The 14281-nt window shown below is 37.1% G+C and overlaps 3 protein-coding genes across 7 annotated transcripts; 1 reads left to right on the forward strand and 2 right to left on the reverse strand.

Moving 5' to 3' along the window:
- Nucleotides 1-85: 85 nt before the first annotated feature.
- On the reverse strand, nt 86-4442 carry LOC107273887 (polypeptide N-acetylgalactosaminyltransferase 3). The gene is made up of 11 exons (XM_015752497.2): nt 4195-4442; nt 3556-3916; nt 3058-3167; nt 2799-2979; nt 2521-2690; nt 2296-2463; nt 2141-2240; nt 1399-1808; nt 1179-1321; nt 844-1110; nt 86-758 (listed from the first exon to the last, which is right to left on the reverse strand). Exons 2-11 carry the CDS (start codon nt 3690-3692, stop codon nt 624-626), a joined length of 1821 nt encoding a protein of 606 aa, XP_015607983.1. The 5' UTR covers nt 3693-3916; nt 4195-4442; the 3' UTR covers nt 86-623.
- A 769-nt stretch (nt 4443-5211) lies between these two features.
- LOC107273885 (protein transport protein Sec31A) lies at nt 5212-11257 on the forward strand. Of its 3 annotated transcripts, none has more exons than XM_015752492.2 (14): nt 5216-5350; nt 5751-5961; nt 6047-6369; nt 6428-6525; nt 6595-6840; nt 6929-7222; nt 7293-7661; nt 7754-7880; nt 7948-8253; nt 8330-9444; nt 10027-10101; nt 10179-10442; nt 10527-10598; nt 10663-11257. In XM_015752492.2, the coding sequence occupies exons 2-14, from the start codon at nt 5759-5761 to the stop codon at nt 10849-10851; spliced, it is 3681 nt and encodes a 1226-aa protein (XP_015607978.1). In that variant the 5' UTR covers nt 5216-5350; nt 5751-5758; the 3' UTR covers nt 10852-11257. The 3 variants fall into 3 exon arrangements, with proteins under 3 accessions (XP_015607980.1, XP_015607978.1, XP_015607979.1); XM_015752493.2 differs by lacking the exon at nt 5216-5350 and adding an exon at nt 5389-5448; XM_015752494.2 differs by lacking the exons at nt 10027-10101; nt 10179-10442; nt 10527-10598; nt 10663-11257 and adding an exon at nt 9560-9715 and having other exon boundaries at nt 5212-5350.
- A 14-nt stretch (nt 11258-11271) lies between these two features.
- LOC107273886 (integrator complex subunit 10) lies at nt 11272-14224 on the reverse strand. 3 transcript variants are annotated; one of them, XM_025091182.1, is made up of 9 exons: nt 13858-14224; nt 13645-13735; nt 13504-13571; nt 13194-13437; nt 12623-13130; nt 12234-12553; nt 12010-12174; nt 11688-11946; nt 11272-11616 (listed from the first exon to the last, which is right to left on the reverse strand). In XM_025091182.1, exons 4-9 carry the CDS (start codon nt 13386-13388, stop codon nt 11450-11452), a joined length of 1614 nt encoding a protein of 537 aa, XP_024946950.1. In that variant the 5' UTR covers nt 13389-13437; nt 13504-13571; nt 13645-13735; nt 13858-14224; the 3' UTR covers nt 11272-11449. The 3 variants fall into 3 exon arrangements, with proteins under 3 accessions (XP_024946950.1, XP_015607981.1, XP_015607982.1); XM_015752495.1 differs by lacking the exon at nt 13858-14224 and having other exon boundaries at nt 13645-13797; XM_015752496.1 differs by lacking the exon at nt 13858-14224 and having other exon boundaries at nt 11450-11616; nt 12234-12550; nt 13645-13797.
- Nucleotides 14225-14281: the final 57 nt, after the last annotated feature.

Consider the following 14281-nt stretch of genomic DNA (forward strand, 5'->3'; position numbering starts at 1 on the left):
ACTTTAAATAAAATGCAGTTATGGGAATTCATAATTACCTTACACGTATGGGAAATAATCTATGGTTAGGAATGACTATGAAAAATTGGAATAAAAAATTTGCTACTATTATTTCAAATAATTACAGTTTCACTGTGAACGCAACAATTTCTCGTCAGACTGTACATATCCATTGCCAGTCATTTGCATATACAACAATTATAATAGGTACAGATAATTTAATAAGATGCATACAATCTTCTTGCAATGCGATGTATTATTGTCTTGGCATTTTTTTTTTCTATTTGTCACAAATTTTTCGAGTCTATCTTCACGTTGAAATATTCATAACATTTCGTCTAACGCAAACTCCTTGTGTAATATAGACGTTTATGTTGCTCCTATCTACATTCAGTCTTTAGTTCAACACTTTAGCATGGATTATTTTTCTATCGAGTAATCGTAGAAAACTATACTTTTGTAGAACATAACAATTAAAGCATATCTCGACGGAACGTACCTTATCTATACGCTGACAACTTCACAATGAAGATTTGAATTTGATATTAAAAAAAAAAAAACAACGAATAATGATATGAAAACATGGCATGTCAGACATAAATAGAAAAGATACGGAGATTATTTTATTTCCAAGGAACCTTTTCCAGTCTCCATTGTTGTTCAACGTTTTTGTTGCATGCTGCTATTACAGGACCTTCTTCTCTATTTGAAGATGCTTCGAGACACATACCGGAACTCACGTGTTTCATTATTCTTGTCTAGAATAACACAGAGAGTATTATATAAATATTTGTCAGTGGCTTCATAAATTAAATTGAAGAGTTATAAATAAATTTTATTTACGTCTTTGTCATATTCCCACTTCTGTCTCTGCAATCCACTACAGGCCATCATTTTGACTTTTGGTCTCTCATGACGTGTATCCCGTTCTGGTGCATCGAGACAAACGCTTTCATCGGTCATCACAATGTTGTCCTTTGTCATGACAAACATTTGACCCAGATTAGGGGGTGAAATGCAAGATTCCAGGACAGCGTATCCTGAGGGTTGGGGAAAAGATCCCTTAGCCATGGGCATCGTAAGACATTTTTCAGAAAACACATTGACAATCTAAAGGAATAAAATAAGTAAGCCATAAGTATTAGCTTTTTAAGAGTCCATTATGCCAAAATTCTGACCTTTCCAAAAAAACGGTCATCTTTGGGGAAAAAATGTTCAGGCCACACATTGTCCAGGTACCATTCAAAACTTTTGCACTGCAATTTGTCACGCAGCGCTAACCTAGATCTAATCTGCTGCTTATCCCTCAGCCTGGCGGCTTCTAAATCAATAAAAAAAAAATGTGTAATAAAGCTGAATAAAAGTACAGAAGAAATAATAACTACTAGTAAATCTTACCAGGATTAAACTTAAAATAAAATTCAGCCCAGTCATCCATCCAGACGAGAGCAACACGCGCGAGATTCGAGTACAGGATGTCACCGACGCCACCCGGAAACGTATAGGGTGATGATTTTCGAAATAGATGACCAACGTGAGAGCAAGGAGCAATCTCGACGCTTCCGCCACATTGCCAAACGCGAAAAGACAATTCAAGGTTTTCACCACCCCAAATTTGCATCTGATCGTCGTAGCTGCCCAGTTCAAAGAAGTATTTCCGGTCCATGGAAAAAAGGCCGCCGGCCATTGCTGGTGTCTTGAACGGATCCACAATACTCTCACGACGTTGTTTGAGCAACTGGCCATTTAAGGTCAACCACCGAAAGTGAAGATCCCAGTTGAATGCTCCCCAATGTAACTCGAAGGATCTATACAGTTGGAACATATAATTTGATTCAGGATGCCATCATCATCATTCCAGACGCTCGTTGGACCATTCGAATTTCGCAAGATATGTGAATCTTCTACCATACTTGAGCAATTCACGTACTCCGACTTCATAATTAATATCTTGGTCACGTGAGAGGTCAATTGACACTTGTCTGACCTGTACGAGAACGCTCTAAATTGCCTAAGGCGGCAACAGCTCAAATAGAATAGTAAAAGTGGGATTGGGTAACAAGCATTATGCTTTTGAAAGTGTACCAAGAAATTTGCAAATGATCCAACGAATATTCATCACCTTATATGTAACATTTACCTGGTATAACTAAAAGTGTCATCGTTTATAATGTCAATGACTGGTGAGACTACTCTTGTCCGATTTTTCGCAACAGCCTCCAACAACGGCTCCAGCCATCCTAATGATAAAGTTTTGCTAATTCAAAAATGTTTCATAGCTTTTTATACACTTACCAGCTGTACACTCGCAATGAGCGTCTAAAAAGGTGAGAACCTCGCCTTTGGCATCATTGGCTCCTAAAAGTCTTGCATTGACCAATCCAATTCTTTTGTGTGAACGCAAAACTCTTGTAGGTACTTCCAATTGTTTAACGTGTTCGTCCAGGGACTTTTTCAAAAATTCTACAAAACACAAAATCGTATTAATTCATTCTATTTTTATTTATCCCACTTTTTTACCTCTGTCACTGTTGTCATCGACCAGAATGATTTCTTCTAATAAATACTTGGGCGATCTGATGATTACACTGTGAACAGTTCTCAAAAGCGTGCTCCAGGCTTCGTTGTGAAAAACTATGATAACTGAAGTTTTTGGTAATTTATCTAAATTTGCATATCGCAATATGCATCTGAAAGAAAAAAAAAATTTCGCAATAAATACCTTAGGAAATTTTACCAATTTTGGATTTTATACCATGACCATTGGAGCTACAAATATTATCTGAAATACCACACACTTCTTCTTCCGGACGTCCGGTAGAGATCTGTTCAGTGGTATCCGATCGCTGGCCATGAGATTAAATCTGTTGATTTGAAATAGCTGCTGCATCACCAGTAAATCTTTAGGCGGTATCACAACCGGTTCTCCGTTTTTACCCTCATACGGTCGAGGGCTGAACATGTTCCTGTTAATAACATCTGTCGGCAAGAAAATGCATTGAAGCCACAAATATGTGAAATTACTGGAATTGTGAAAAAAAAGATTAAATTATATACCTTTAGTAATGTTGGGCGATTTTAACGGATCCAAAGAATTTCCAATATAATGTCCAACCACTACGTGAATTCCTCTACGATCTATGTAATCCTTTTGATTATCTAATAAGCTGAAACGAGAAAAAAAACAAAGATAATTTTGTAGAATCTTTATCAATATTCAAATAACGGAAATGCAGTTCTGCCACAAACGAGAACTTCCTTTTATTACAAGATGCACCTGCTTGCATCAGTGGCCAGGTAGCAGACTGCTTTTCTTTGTCGCGTTACCTGAATTCTTTTGTCTGCCACCCAGAAAGGTAAAGTCAGCAGTTGGCAACACGAGTTTCTGGCTACTTACATATATTTTATTTTGTCTTTTATTCTACCCCGCCATTACTGACAAATTCTTTAGTGCCAGGCGATCCTTTGTACGAGTGCGGTTAAAATCCTCGATTTTTATTTTACTTTACCTTTCTTAATGCAATCGTTCGATAGAGAATTCAAAATTTGACTTACCGTAATGAAACATAATCTTGTCGATAATCTGTACCATTGCTTTTGCTTCGCGGCCAGATTAATAATATACCGATTAAAATGGCGATCGCAAAGATGATCGTCCATACTCGACATAATTTTCTGAACCGTGGCCACATTTTAAAAAAAGAATTTAATACGTAGTCAGCATCTCTCGATGAATCGCTTTCAGTTCTTATGAAATTTCTTTCGTGTCTTCTTAAGTCTCGAATCAAATCGACTAAATTTTTGTCAAGTTTATCAGCGACGTCCGTTAATTGGTCGTCTTGATTTTCGTTATCTGACGTTTCTCATCATCCTCGGGTCGGGTCACCACTGCGACACAAGCACTTATTCCTGGTTTCTTTGTAAGCAAAAAAATCCCATTAAAATACATCGTCTTTTCGTAAACATTAATTAAAATAAATGATGCAAGCTTAGAATTAAAAAATAACGAATCTTAGTATTACTTTCATTCAATAATTACTTAATTCAAAAGCATGAAGCTACTGTATCAATATATTGGAGAACCTTCAACTAATCATAATTAATACTACAATTATCTTTCCATAATATATACAGTGTACTTTTTATGACGCAAAAAATTCCCTTTCACCCACTACAATAATAGAGAATACAGACCTGTTTGACCATCCTTTGGGTTTGTCAATTTCATCAAGGATCCATCCTCTTCGTTAACGGTGAACATTTCACGGTCTTCGTCCTGTATCAATAAATACCGACGCCGTGACGACGAAGCGTCGTCTGGCACGTCGACTAGCCACTGGATGAATATGGATAAAAATATTCTGTCGCTCACAGCGCGATCGAGAACCGTAGATCGTTCGGTGCGATCCTGCCTTGTCCGACTGACGGACACGAATGGAATGGCTGCCGCACACTTGTTTCACTCGAATGACGTCACCCTTTTATACTCTTATACAGCTATAAGAAGGGAGAAGCAGGTTCTCCAAGGTAGCAGGAAGCATGATTGCATCGAGATTCTCTATAGGATTAATTAGCCATGAACCCTTCTAGCGCATTCATTTTGGATGATTGTGGATCCACAAATATGGAGGTGCTTATATGATTTCAATCGATTATGGTTAAATATATTTCTGTGTATGTTACTATTGGTAAAATGAATGAATAATCAATAATTCCAATTACTAATGTTTGTATATTTGATAGTATATTTTACTGGATATAATTGATGAAGATGATTTTAAAAATATATGAGTACAATAGGAGAAAAATTGGTGAGTCTAAAAATTTTTAATTTTTTGCTTCTGAAATAATATATGATGATGCAACTCCGTTTCTTTATAATATTATTGATTGAACACTGACTATGATATTATTAATTAGAAAATTTGGAGTAACAAACTTTTTAGTTTTATATAATGTTGATTAAGGAGTGCTATTATCCTCTAAGTCGTGTTTTACAGTTACTACATTTTATCGTAGATGACAGCATGAGAGAAATTGGTAAAAGTGAAGGCGCTGTTTGCTACACAAAGTACCAACTGGTCAAGACCAACATCAAGCTGGTGATAGAGAACGTTTGATTGGCGCATAAATATACTAACTGGCTCACAACCAATAGAATGTTCTCTTTAACCAGCTACTGTTTATGGAAACGCTGCTTGAGTTGGAGTGAATGACGGGCGAAGATGTCAGCACTCACCGCTGCATGCAGCTCGCCACGTTGGAAGAGTTGACGGGTTGATGCGGTATATGTGTCATTACAAATTGCATTATAAGTTTTAATTGTTTTGTGGTTTTCAAATACATAAAGGTGAGTCACAGTATCAATCTATCATACCGAGAAATCGTAGAACATTGTTGCGATTTCATTCAATATTCAACTCTGCTCATTGTTACTGCTGACGTTAGGTCGGTGAACCTTCATCTAATCAGTATTGCGTGCATTTTTTTTAATTATGTAATTCTTAAAATCAAGAACGTTAATCTTATCATGTATATGCATTTTATTGATTTTTATAATATCTTTCTTCTGATCTTATATCAATCTGGAACAAACTATTAAGGTCAATGACTGTCATGATGTGGAACAGCTTTACTGATTTGTTAACATACTTTGTCGAGTGTGATGATAATTTTTGTGATATTTGAATTATTGAACATTACTTTTTTTAAGATTTATATTTATATTCAATTCAGGCTTTCTATTCCAGTTGTCAAGATGAAGGTAAAGGAGTTGTTAAAGACTGTGAATGTGGCATGGTCTCCACAGGCACAGCATCCCATATTATTGGCTGCTGGGACTGCTGCGCAACAGCTGGATGCTAGCTTTAGTACTTCCGCTAGTTTAGATATTTATGAACTTGGATTGCGGCAACCAGGAAGAGAAATGGAACTCAAAGCCAGCATCCCTAGTGAGCACAGGTTGAGAATGATTTTATGTCATATTTAGAGGATATGTAAAATTAAAAGTGTTCATGTAAATTTCATAAAATCATTTGGATTTCAGGTTTCACAAAATCATATGGGGTTCTTATGGGCAGAATGCAGCAGGTATGATCGTTGGAGGCTGTGATTATGGGATAATAAAGATTTATTCTGCTGCCAAACTCCTTGCCAATGATAGTAACTGCCTAATAAGTAGCCCAGATAGACATACAGGCCCAGTTAGGGCTATGGATTTTAATCCTTTCCAAACAAACCTGCTAGCCACAGGAGCAACAGAGAGTGAAATTTATATATGGGATGTTGTGAATACGAGCACTCCGATGACACCAGGATCGAAAAGTCAACCCTTAGAAGACGTACAACATATAGCATGGAACAAACAAGGTATAGACGAAGCATATAGAATCTCCAAAAAACAATATAAAAAATATTTTTTTTATAGTTCAGCATATCCTAGCCTCCACATTCCCACAGCGTTGCGTTATTTGGGATCTAAGAAAAAATGAACCAATAATCAAGCTCACTGATGCTAATTCCAGGGTAATATGTTTTTAACAAAAAATTAATATATTGTCCTAAACATCGTTAATATAACTTCACTCATTTCAGGTACGCTGGAAAGTTGTACAGTGGCATCCAGAAGTAGCAACACAATTGTGTCTGGCGTCAGAAGATGATCAGTCGCCAGTTATTGAATTATGGGATTTAAGATTTGCAACTTCACCACTGAAAACATTACAGAGTCATCAGCGAGGAGTTCTCTCAATAGCTTGGAACCCACATGATCCTGATCTGCTTCTCAGTTGTGGCAAGGACAACAGGATATTATGCTGGAATCCAAATTCTGATGCACCAGTAAGTAAAAATGCACAATACCACCCGTATTAGATTACCCAAAAGCGTTTGTGTCAGCGTTATCACGTATGATTTGCACTATACACAGAATGGCGAAGTAATATGCGAACTGGCGCAAACAAATCAATGGAACTTTGACGTATCTTGGTGCCCACGTCATCCTGGTCTAATCGTCGGCACAAGTTTCGACGGCCACGCAGTTGTCTACTCCTTATTAGGAGGCCAACAACAAACTTCCGTCGAAACGTCTCAAAAAATAGTTGACTCCTTCCCAGGAATGGATCCATTTTCTCAAGCACCACCAGCAGTGCACCAGGAACCTACAGTACTATTAAAGAAAGCACCAAAATGGTTGAAGAGACCATTCGGAGCATCCTTTGGAGTATGTATATGGCAATATGTCAAAATAGATGTGATGCATTTTTTATTTAAACCATTTTACGCTTCCACAGTTTGGTGGCAAACTGACGATATTCGAAAACGAACCAGCTGACCCAAATCTGCCTGCTAATTCAAACAGGAAAGTATTCATTTCCCAAGTTATCACAGACCCAGATCTGATTCAGCGTTCCAATGAGTTGGAAACTGCGCTGAAAAACGAGCAATATAATGACTATTGCAAAGGCAAAGCTGATAACGCAACTGATGAGCATGACAGAAGAGTATGGAACTGCGTGGGTGCTTATTTTAGTGGAAACGTCACTAGGGAACTACTAGAACTTCTGGGTTATGATCCTGAAGCAATGACAAATAAGCTGAATCAATACGTTCCTCAGCAGGACGTCGACACCATTACGGATGGACTGGCTAAATTAGATAGCGTTAGTACCTAACAAATATTAACTAATTAGTCATTTGACAAAGGAGGCGGATGATTAGATAAGAGAACAACCGTATTTCTTTTTGATACTAGGTCCCAAATGGAAATATTCTAGACGGAAGCGCAGCGTTCGACGCCATTGCACAACAAGAACATAACAGGAAATCTCCTGCGCCTGCGAAGCTCACAGAACACAGTTTTAAAATTAACACTTCGGATGGTATTTGTCATATTTTTTTAAAATTGTCTCTGACAGATCAGTTATTTATTTCTTTATGACATTATAGATGAGGATGGACTTATTACGCAAGCGATTCTATTGGGCAATATTGAAGCAGCTGTATCTTTATGTTTCTCGAGTAAGAGATATGCGGATGCCGTAATTCTTTCTATGACTGGAGGACCAGAGTTACTTGCCCGGACGCAATATAGGTACTTTTCGGAGCACTCTGGTGCTCTCAATTCTTTAATTAATTCACTAGTGAGCGAGGATTGGGCTGACATAGTTAAGAATTGTGACATTAATTGCTGGAAAGAAGCACTGGTCGGTGTCTTCACGCATTCCAATGCGGAGGAACGTTCTGCGCTTTGTGGTAAATGATAACGAATTAATAACTATTATCATTTAACGTTCCATTTTTATTAAAAACAATATTTTTTGGATTTCAGACATGCTGGGTGACCGACTAGCATCTAGCGACAATCCTAATCTGAAAAGGCAAGCACAAATTTGCTACATCTGTTCAGGCAATCTTAATAAAACAATAGAAGCGTCTAAGGGGAGTATTCAAGAAAATGTAGAGTTAGTAACAATAATGCAAAAAGCACTGGAGCTCCAAGGTATAAGGGAGATAAGAATAGAAGGAAACATAGCAACAACATTGTCACAATACGCTGAAATGTTAGCAGCTGAAGGAAATCTGGAGGCTGCTCTAAATTATTTGGAAAACAGTCAAGAAGAAAAAATAGTTGCATTAAAAGATCGTCTCTGCAGAGCATTAGGTTACATTCAGGAAGAACCGCAACGAGTATTGCCCAGAGGATCAATTACTCAAAATTATTATGATCAATCAAGAAAGCCACAACAAGCACTGCCAAATCCTTACAATCCACTACCGACAACGCCAGCTTCAAACTGGAATACAGCACCAACGAAACAACCGTACAATCCCATGAATCAATATAACTCTCCAAAACCAGAACCATATGGAATGAAACCTGTTCAACCATTACAACCAGCATATTCAGATCAATATCCTTCATCTAATTATGGACAAATACCAGCTGCTCAACCAGCTCTACCGCCACCAACTGCAGCATCTGGATCAAGTTTGAGTGGCTCAAGACCATCCAGCGTTGGACCGCAGTCAAGATCGAAATACATCCTTGATCCGTCCGTTAAATCTAGCCCAGCATACGGCGTTCAATCAACGTTCTCTCAGCAATCACATTTGTACAATTCCCAGCAAGTTTCACCAGTTCCTGGCTTCCCAGTACAAGCTTCTTATCAATCGCCTATGTCTGCAAGTTCCTCCTATCCTGGTCAGCCGCAAAATACTATGTTCAGTCCAGCAGCATCAGAACTTACAAAACCGGTTCAACCTAATATCATGACATCGATGACAAATTCTACACAGAATCAGATGTACAATCCTGTCATGTCTCAACCATTGGCACAAACACAGTCACAGCAACAAAACTATGGGAATGATGATGTGTATCAACCAACTTCTCAACCATCCGGATGGAATGATCCACCTGTTGGAAAGTGCAGCAGAGCACAGGTAAATATATCTTTATTCGTGTGTAAATTAGTCTAAGCATCACTGTACAACTTTTTCACTAGATGATCAGACAATATTATTTTCAAGTTACTGATACTTTATATATACGATACAGCCTGTACTGGCATTGTGCAACAAAAATGAAATGTCAGCCGAACATGCTGGTAGCAGAAAGTGGAAAGAAAAGCATTCGAAGAATATTAGTATAAAGGTAGTCGATTTCCATTATTCAGAGTGCCATCCTATAATGTGTTAGAGAGTTCCGGTGTCTCTTGATAATTGATTACAAAAAATACTATATATGTCATAGATATTATTGTATGTTTGCACAATAACTTTTGTCATAGACCGGAAGGACAGTCTGGCCAAATTATTGTGTAATAATGAATTGTCATAAATCCCTTGACATCACAATAATATCATTATTCATGCGTGCCGTGTGACGATATGACAATGCTACATGTTATAAATTCATGCCTAAACTTTTTACAGATACAATTATCTGAATCATAAGTTTTGATCAGAAAACGAAGAAAAAAACACTCTTTTAACATAGGTTAAATAATTATATTAATTTTCTAGGCAAAGACCGAATTCCAGCCACAAAATGCAATTTTTCATCCTCTATTGGGGGCAGCACCTCAACCCGAAGTTAATGTAAGTTGTGAATTTTATACCCAAATGAATTTTCCATACATTAAATTATTGTTTAATGCCATTTTTGTTGTTTCTAGATGATGCCACAGGAAGCTTATTATCAGGACTCTCAAATGTCATACAATTCGCCGCAACAGTACGGTCAAATCATTTCCAATTCTCCAGCTGCCTACAACAAACCCATAGAACAACTACAACCCATGCAACCGGTACAACCAGCTCAAATCGTACGAGCACCAGAACCCGAGAAACCAAAAGCACCAATCCCAGACGAGCACATCCACTTGAAGACAGTACTGGATGAACTAAAAGCACAGTGTTATGAAAATGCTCAAAATCCGGTAAATAAATTCTCCAAAGTTTAGAATTCATTATTTAAAAAAACAGCAGATTCAATAAAATGATGTAAAAAATTTTTTTTTAAGCAAATTAAAAGAAAGATAGACGATGTTACCAGAAAGCTCGAGGTTCTTTACGATTGTCTTAGGGAAAATAAGGTAAATCAATTTATAAATTTATCTTTCCATGGAACAACAGAATTTTAATTATTATTTTTTACAGCTATCTCAAAGTACTTTAGAAGGACTTCATCAGATATCTCAAATGATACAAACTGGAAATTATACAGGTGGATTGAATCTGCATACGCAACTTGTATCTGGACCAGATTTCAGTCAAATCGCTTCATTCATGCCTGGTATTAAAGTATTACTGCAGAGTGCACTACAGTTAGGAGTTTACATTAGGTAGAATGTGTAACGCATGAGAGCTCAAGTTTCTATCGCTCACGCGATTCAAGCGATTTACATAGTACACAAAAAGCATTTCGAATATAGTATTGGGATATTTTGAGATCTTATCAATCAACTACTAATTTTTGTACGACCAGTAGTAGTCGCTTTGTCAATGTCTTGGACATCCGCGTAGTACCTATTGATTTCTGTGCATGAAACAAAAGGAAAACTAGTAGCAATCACGTTGCGTTTCTGATGGAATATTGCAAGGTGTACAAAAAATTATAAATACATATACGCATAATCGATGAACAGGAGGTATCGTAAGGGAAGACAGAAAAAGATGCAATTACAGAAATAGAAGAAGCTTTCATAAGCCACTCGTGTAAATAGGAAATTAAAATTGAATTTTGAAAAACGAACCGGAAGCGGACACTTCTATGGATATACCATATAATTTTTATTAAATGTATAACAAATACTTTACAATCTCTTCGTTGAAATCATAATAATAAATATGAGATTTGTAAAATATATAGTGCTTTACTCACACTCGTGTCTAGTCTATATCTCTGTGTGGCTCCTTCATAAAAAATATTTTTTACTTGTGTCACTCATTGAACTATCAGACTGTGTAAAATAGCCGCTTTTTCATTCAGAATAAATCTCTGAATTAATTCGTCAATCGGATCAACACCATCGCGTGCTGCCTGACGTCTCATTGCTTGTTTGACTTCTTCACGAACACCCTTATCAGCTCCACGTGTAGTGATACGACGATCTGATGGAACACAGGGATACAGTCAATGCAAATTAGATGTTATTCGAATTACTAAAATCATTGATAACTACTTTGCAAAAGTCCGGAACCAGTAGCGATATCCAAAGAAACACCGCCGCCATGTTCCGTCCACAGGTATGTCAGTTCTTCAAGAATATCCACACAAATTATATATGCTTGAAATAAGGGATAGCTAAACGCTCCCCGACTGATAATACGTTCTGTGATAGTGCACAAAGTGTTTCCTTCCTGTGGCCAATCCATTTGCATTAATACTAACGCATGGCCTAAGGCTAAATCCGCTGCACTACCAGGCAACGAGAAATTCTCCTATAGAAATATAATAAATACGTTAGAATATTTTATTTATTTGATTGTATATAATAACTGTACCTTTATTGCTGCCAGCAATAATCTGCAGCAGTATTGTAGAATGGGATACCTTGCGAGTGGTAGATAATGCAAATGTCTTGTTGCTGAGACAGTTAAGATTTTAGACAGTTTGCCACGAGTCGTTGGTAGTACACTTGCTATCAGTACAATATACTCTAGCATAGCCTGATAAATAGAAGATTATAATGAAGTAAAATTAAATATACTTAAATTTATTGTGTTACCTTGTAATCTTTGAGGAAAAAGCAAGTGCTTGCTAGTCTCAAGTGAGTTGTGAGATTAGTACCTTCTTGGGATAATCTCCCTAGTGCTTCATGATGTAAACCTTTGTACATGGTTAGATCAGTTAGAAAATGATTAAGCCAACTATCGAGTCGCATTTGTTGAATAAGCTTGGCTGTGTCCCTTTGTAAATACTCTGTACTGTGTAAAATGTCCCATAATTTTACTGCTAATGATATACCATTTCCATTATATTCAGCATCATTGGTTATCATCAAAGGTGGCACATCTTCCCTCTTGCGTTTTTTTATCTTTGGTTCTACTATTGAAATGATATATTGTAACAGACACTTTTTTAAGTGTAAGAGTATCTTATAATGTATATTATTACCTGCAACTGGGACTGGTGGTTCTCCAAAGGCCTCTACAAGGCAATATGTAACTTCACCACTGTTGATCAATGTCGAGTGTTCATTTAGTATCCTTAGCAGTACAACTATTGCTGAAATAAGCAATTGGCGTATTACTAGTTCGTCACACATACCAGTGGCATTTGTAATTGCATATTGCTGTAGACTTTCAGTATAAGCTTCACGGTTCCATGGTGTTGCAAAGAGTCCACATAATTCCCACCCTAATTTGCTGCCTATTAATTCCACAACTTGAAACAATCTATCCCAAGGTTGTTGTATTTGTGTATCTGGTGGCTGTTGTATATATGCCAAATAGAATTCTATTGCTTTTATGAGAAGTCTTAAGCTTGAACGACGATTTAGTTCCACTGGTGCAGCTCCCAAGAGAGGAAGTGCATCGCAAGCCAATAATCTTCTAAAACCGTTTACTGTGTGTCCTGGATGACTGTGCTTTTCAGCAGTTAAAAGAGTTTCTACTAAACGTGGCTAAAAAATAAAAAAAAATTATATCTATACATATATCTATACAATTCTCGTAAAATTTCTTACACCATGTGTAGCAATTGTTTGTGGAAATCTACGGAGCAGTAAGAGTAAAAGTTTGCAGTGTTCCATAGTATCTTCGCTGTGGTCAGCAGTCATTATCAGTAATCTATGTTGAAGATCATTGGGAAGATGTTTAAACATTTGACAAAGTAGTTCACTCTCTGGTTCAGATTGTTCTGTACGTAGACATGCTATCATCGTTTCAATTTCTTTCCATATATCACGATCGTCAGGGAAATTCTGAAATCTGTTTCATACGTCAATGATTATTCATATCTTTAGAAGTATTTCAATGTGCCATTTAAATACATACATTTCACTGAAACACTTTGCTGCTTCCTTGACATTCTTTGACAACTTCTCAATTCGATATGCCTCAAACTAAAAATAGTCAATCTAATAGACATCTCTTTGAGATTAACTGAACAAGGTAATATACCGAAAATAACCATACCTGAACTTTAACACTGTGTGGAAATAAAGACTTTGCTGTTATTAACCAAGATTTGGCAGCATAGACATCAGTAGCTAATGCTTCCTTAGCCCTTAATATTAAATAATCTTCTTTAGACAATTGATTTTCGGGAGATGCAGTTTTTTCCAACATTGTGTACAATTCGTCAGTTATCCGTCAACAAAATATACTTTATTAGAAGTATAAACTTACTAGAATCCCGTCATTTACATTTTCATTAAAGTACAGTTTATGATTTAAGTTTCATATACAGAGATGAGTAACCGTCGGGAAGTTTTCGAACACACTTGGTCAATTCAAGATTGGTCGATTCCTTTAGATCAGTATTAACTAAACCGGAAACTAAATTGGAAATTCTGGCCAGGCATATTTAGAAGTACTGGAAGATGCGCAAAATAGCGTGCGCGCAAATTCGTCGCGCAGGACTCGGCGAGTAGGAGCAGGCGGGTGGTGGGAGCGCTCGAGGCAGTGCCTGGACTCCGACCGCTCATTGTTCCTCGAGCCGGTCTCCTATACCGGTCTCTTGGAATCAGTTCGAGCCTTCCTTTATTTTTATATTCAGTTCTTCTTTACTTCCTTATTTCTTTATCTTCCATTCTTCACTTACTTATCTATC

Source organism: Cephus cinctus, unplaced genomic scaffold (assembly GCF_000341935.2).
Source record: "Cephus cinctus unplaced genomic scaffold, Ccin1 Ccin1_scaffold1857, whole genome shotgun sequence".
Taxonomy (NCBI): Eukaryota; Metazoa; Arthropoda; class Insecta; order Hymenoptera; family Cephidae; genus Cephus; species Cephus cinctus.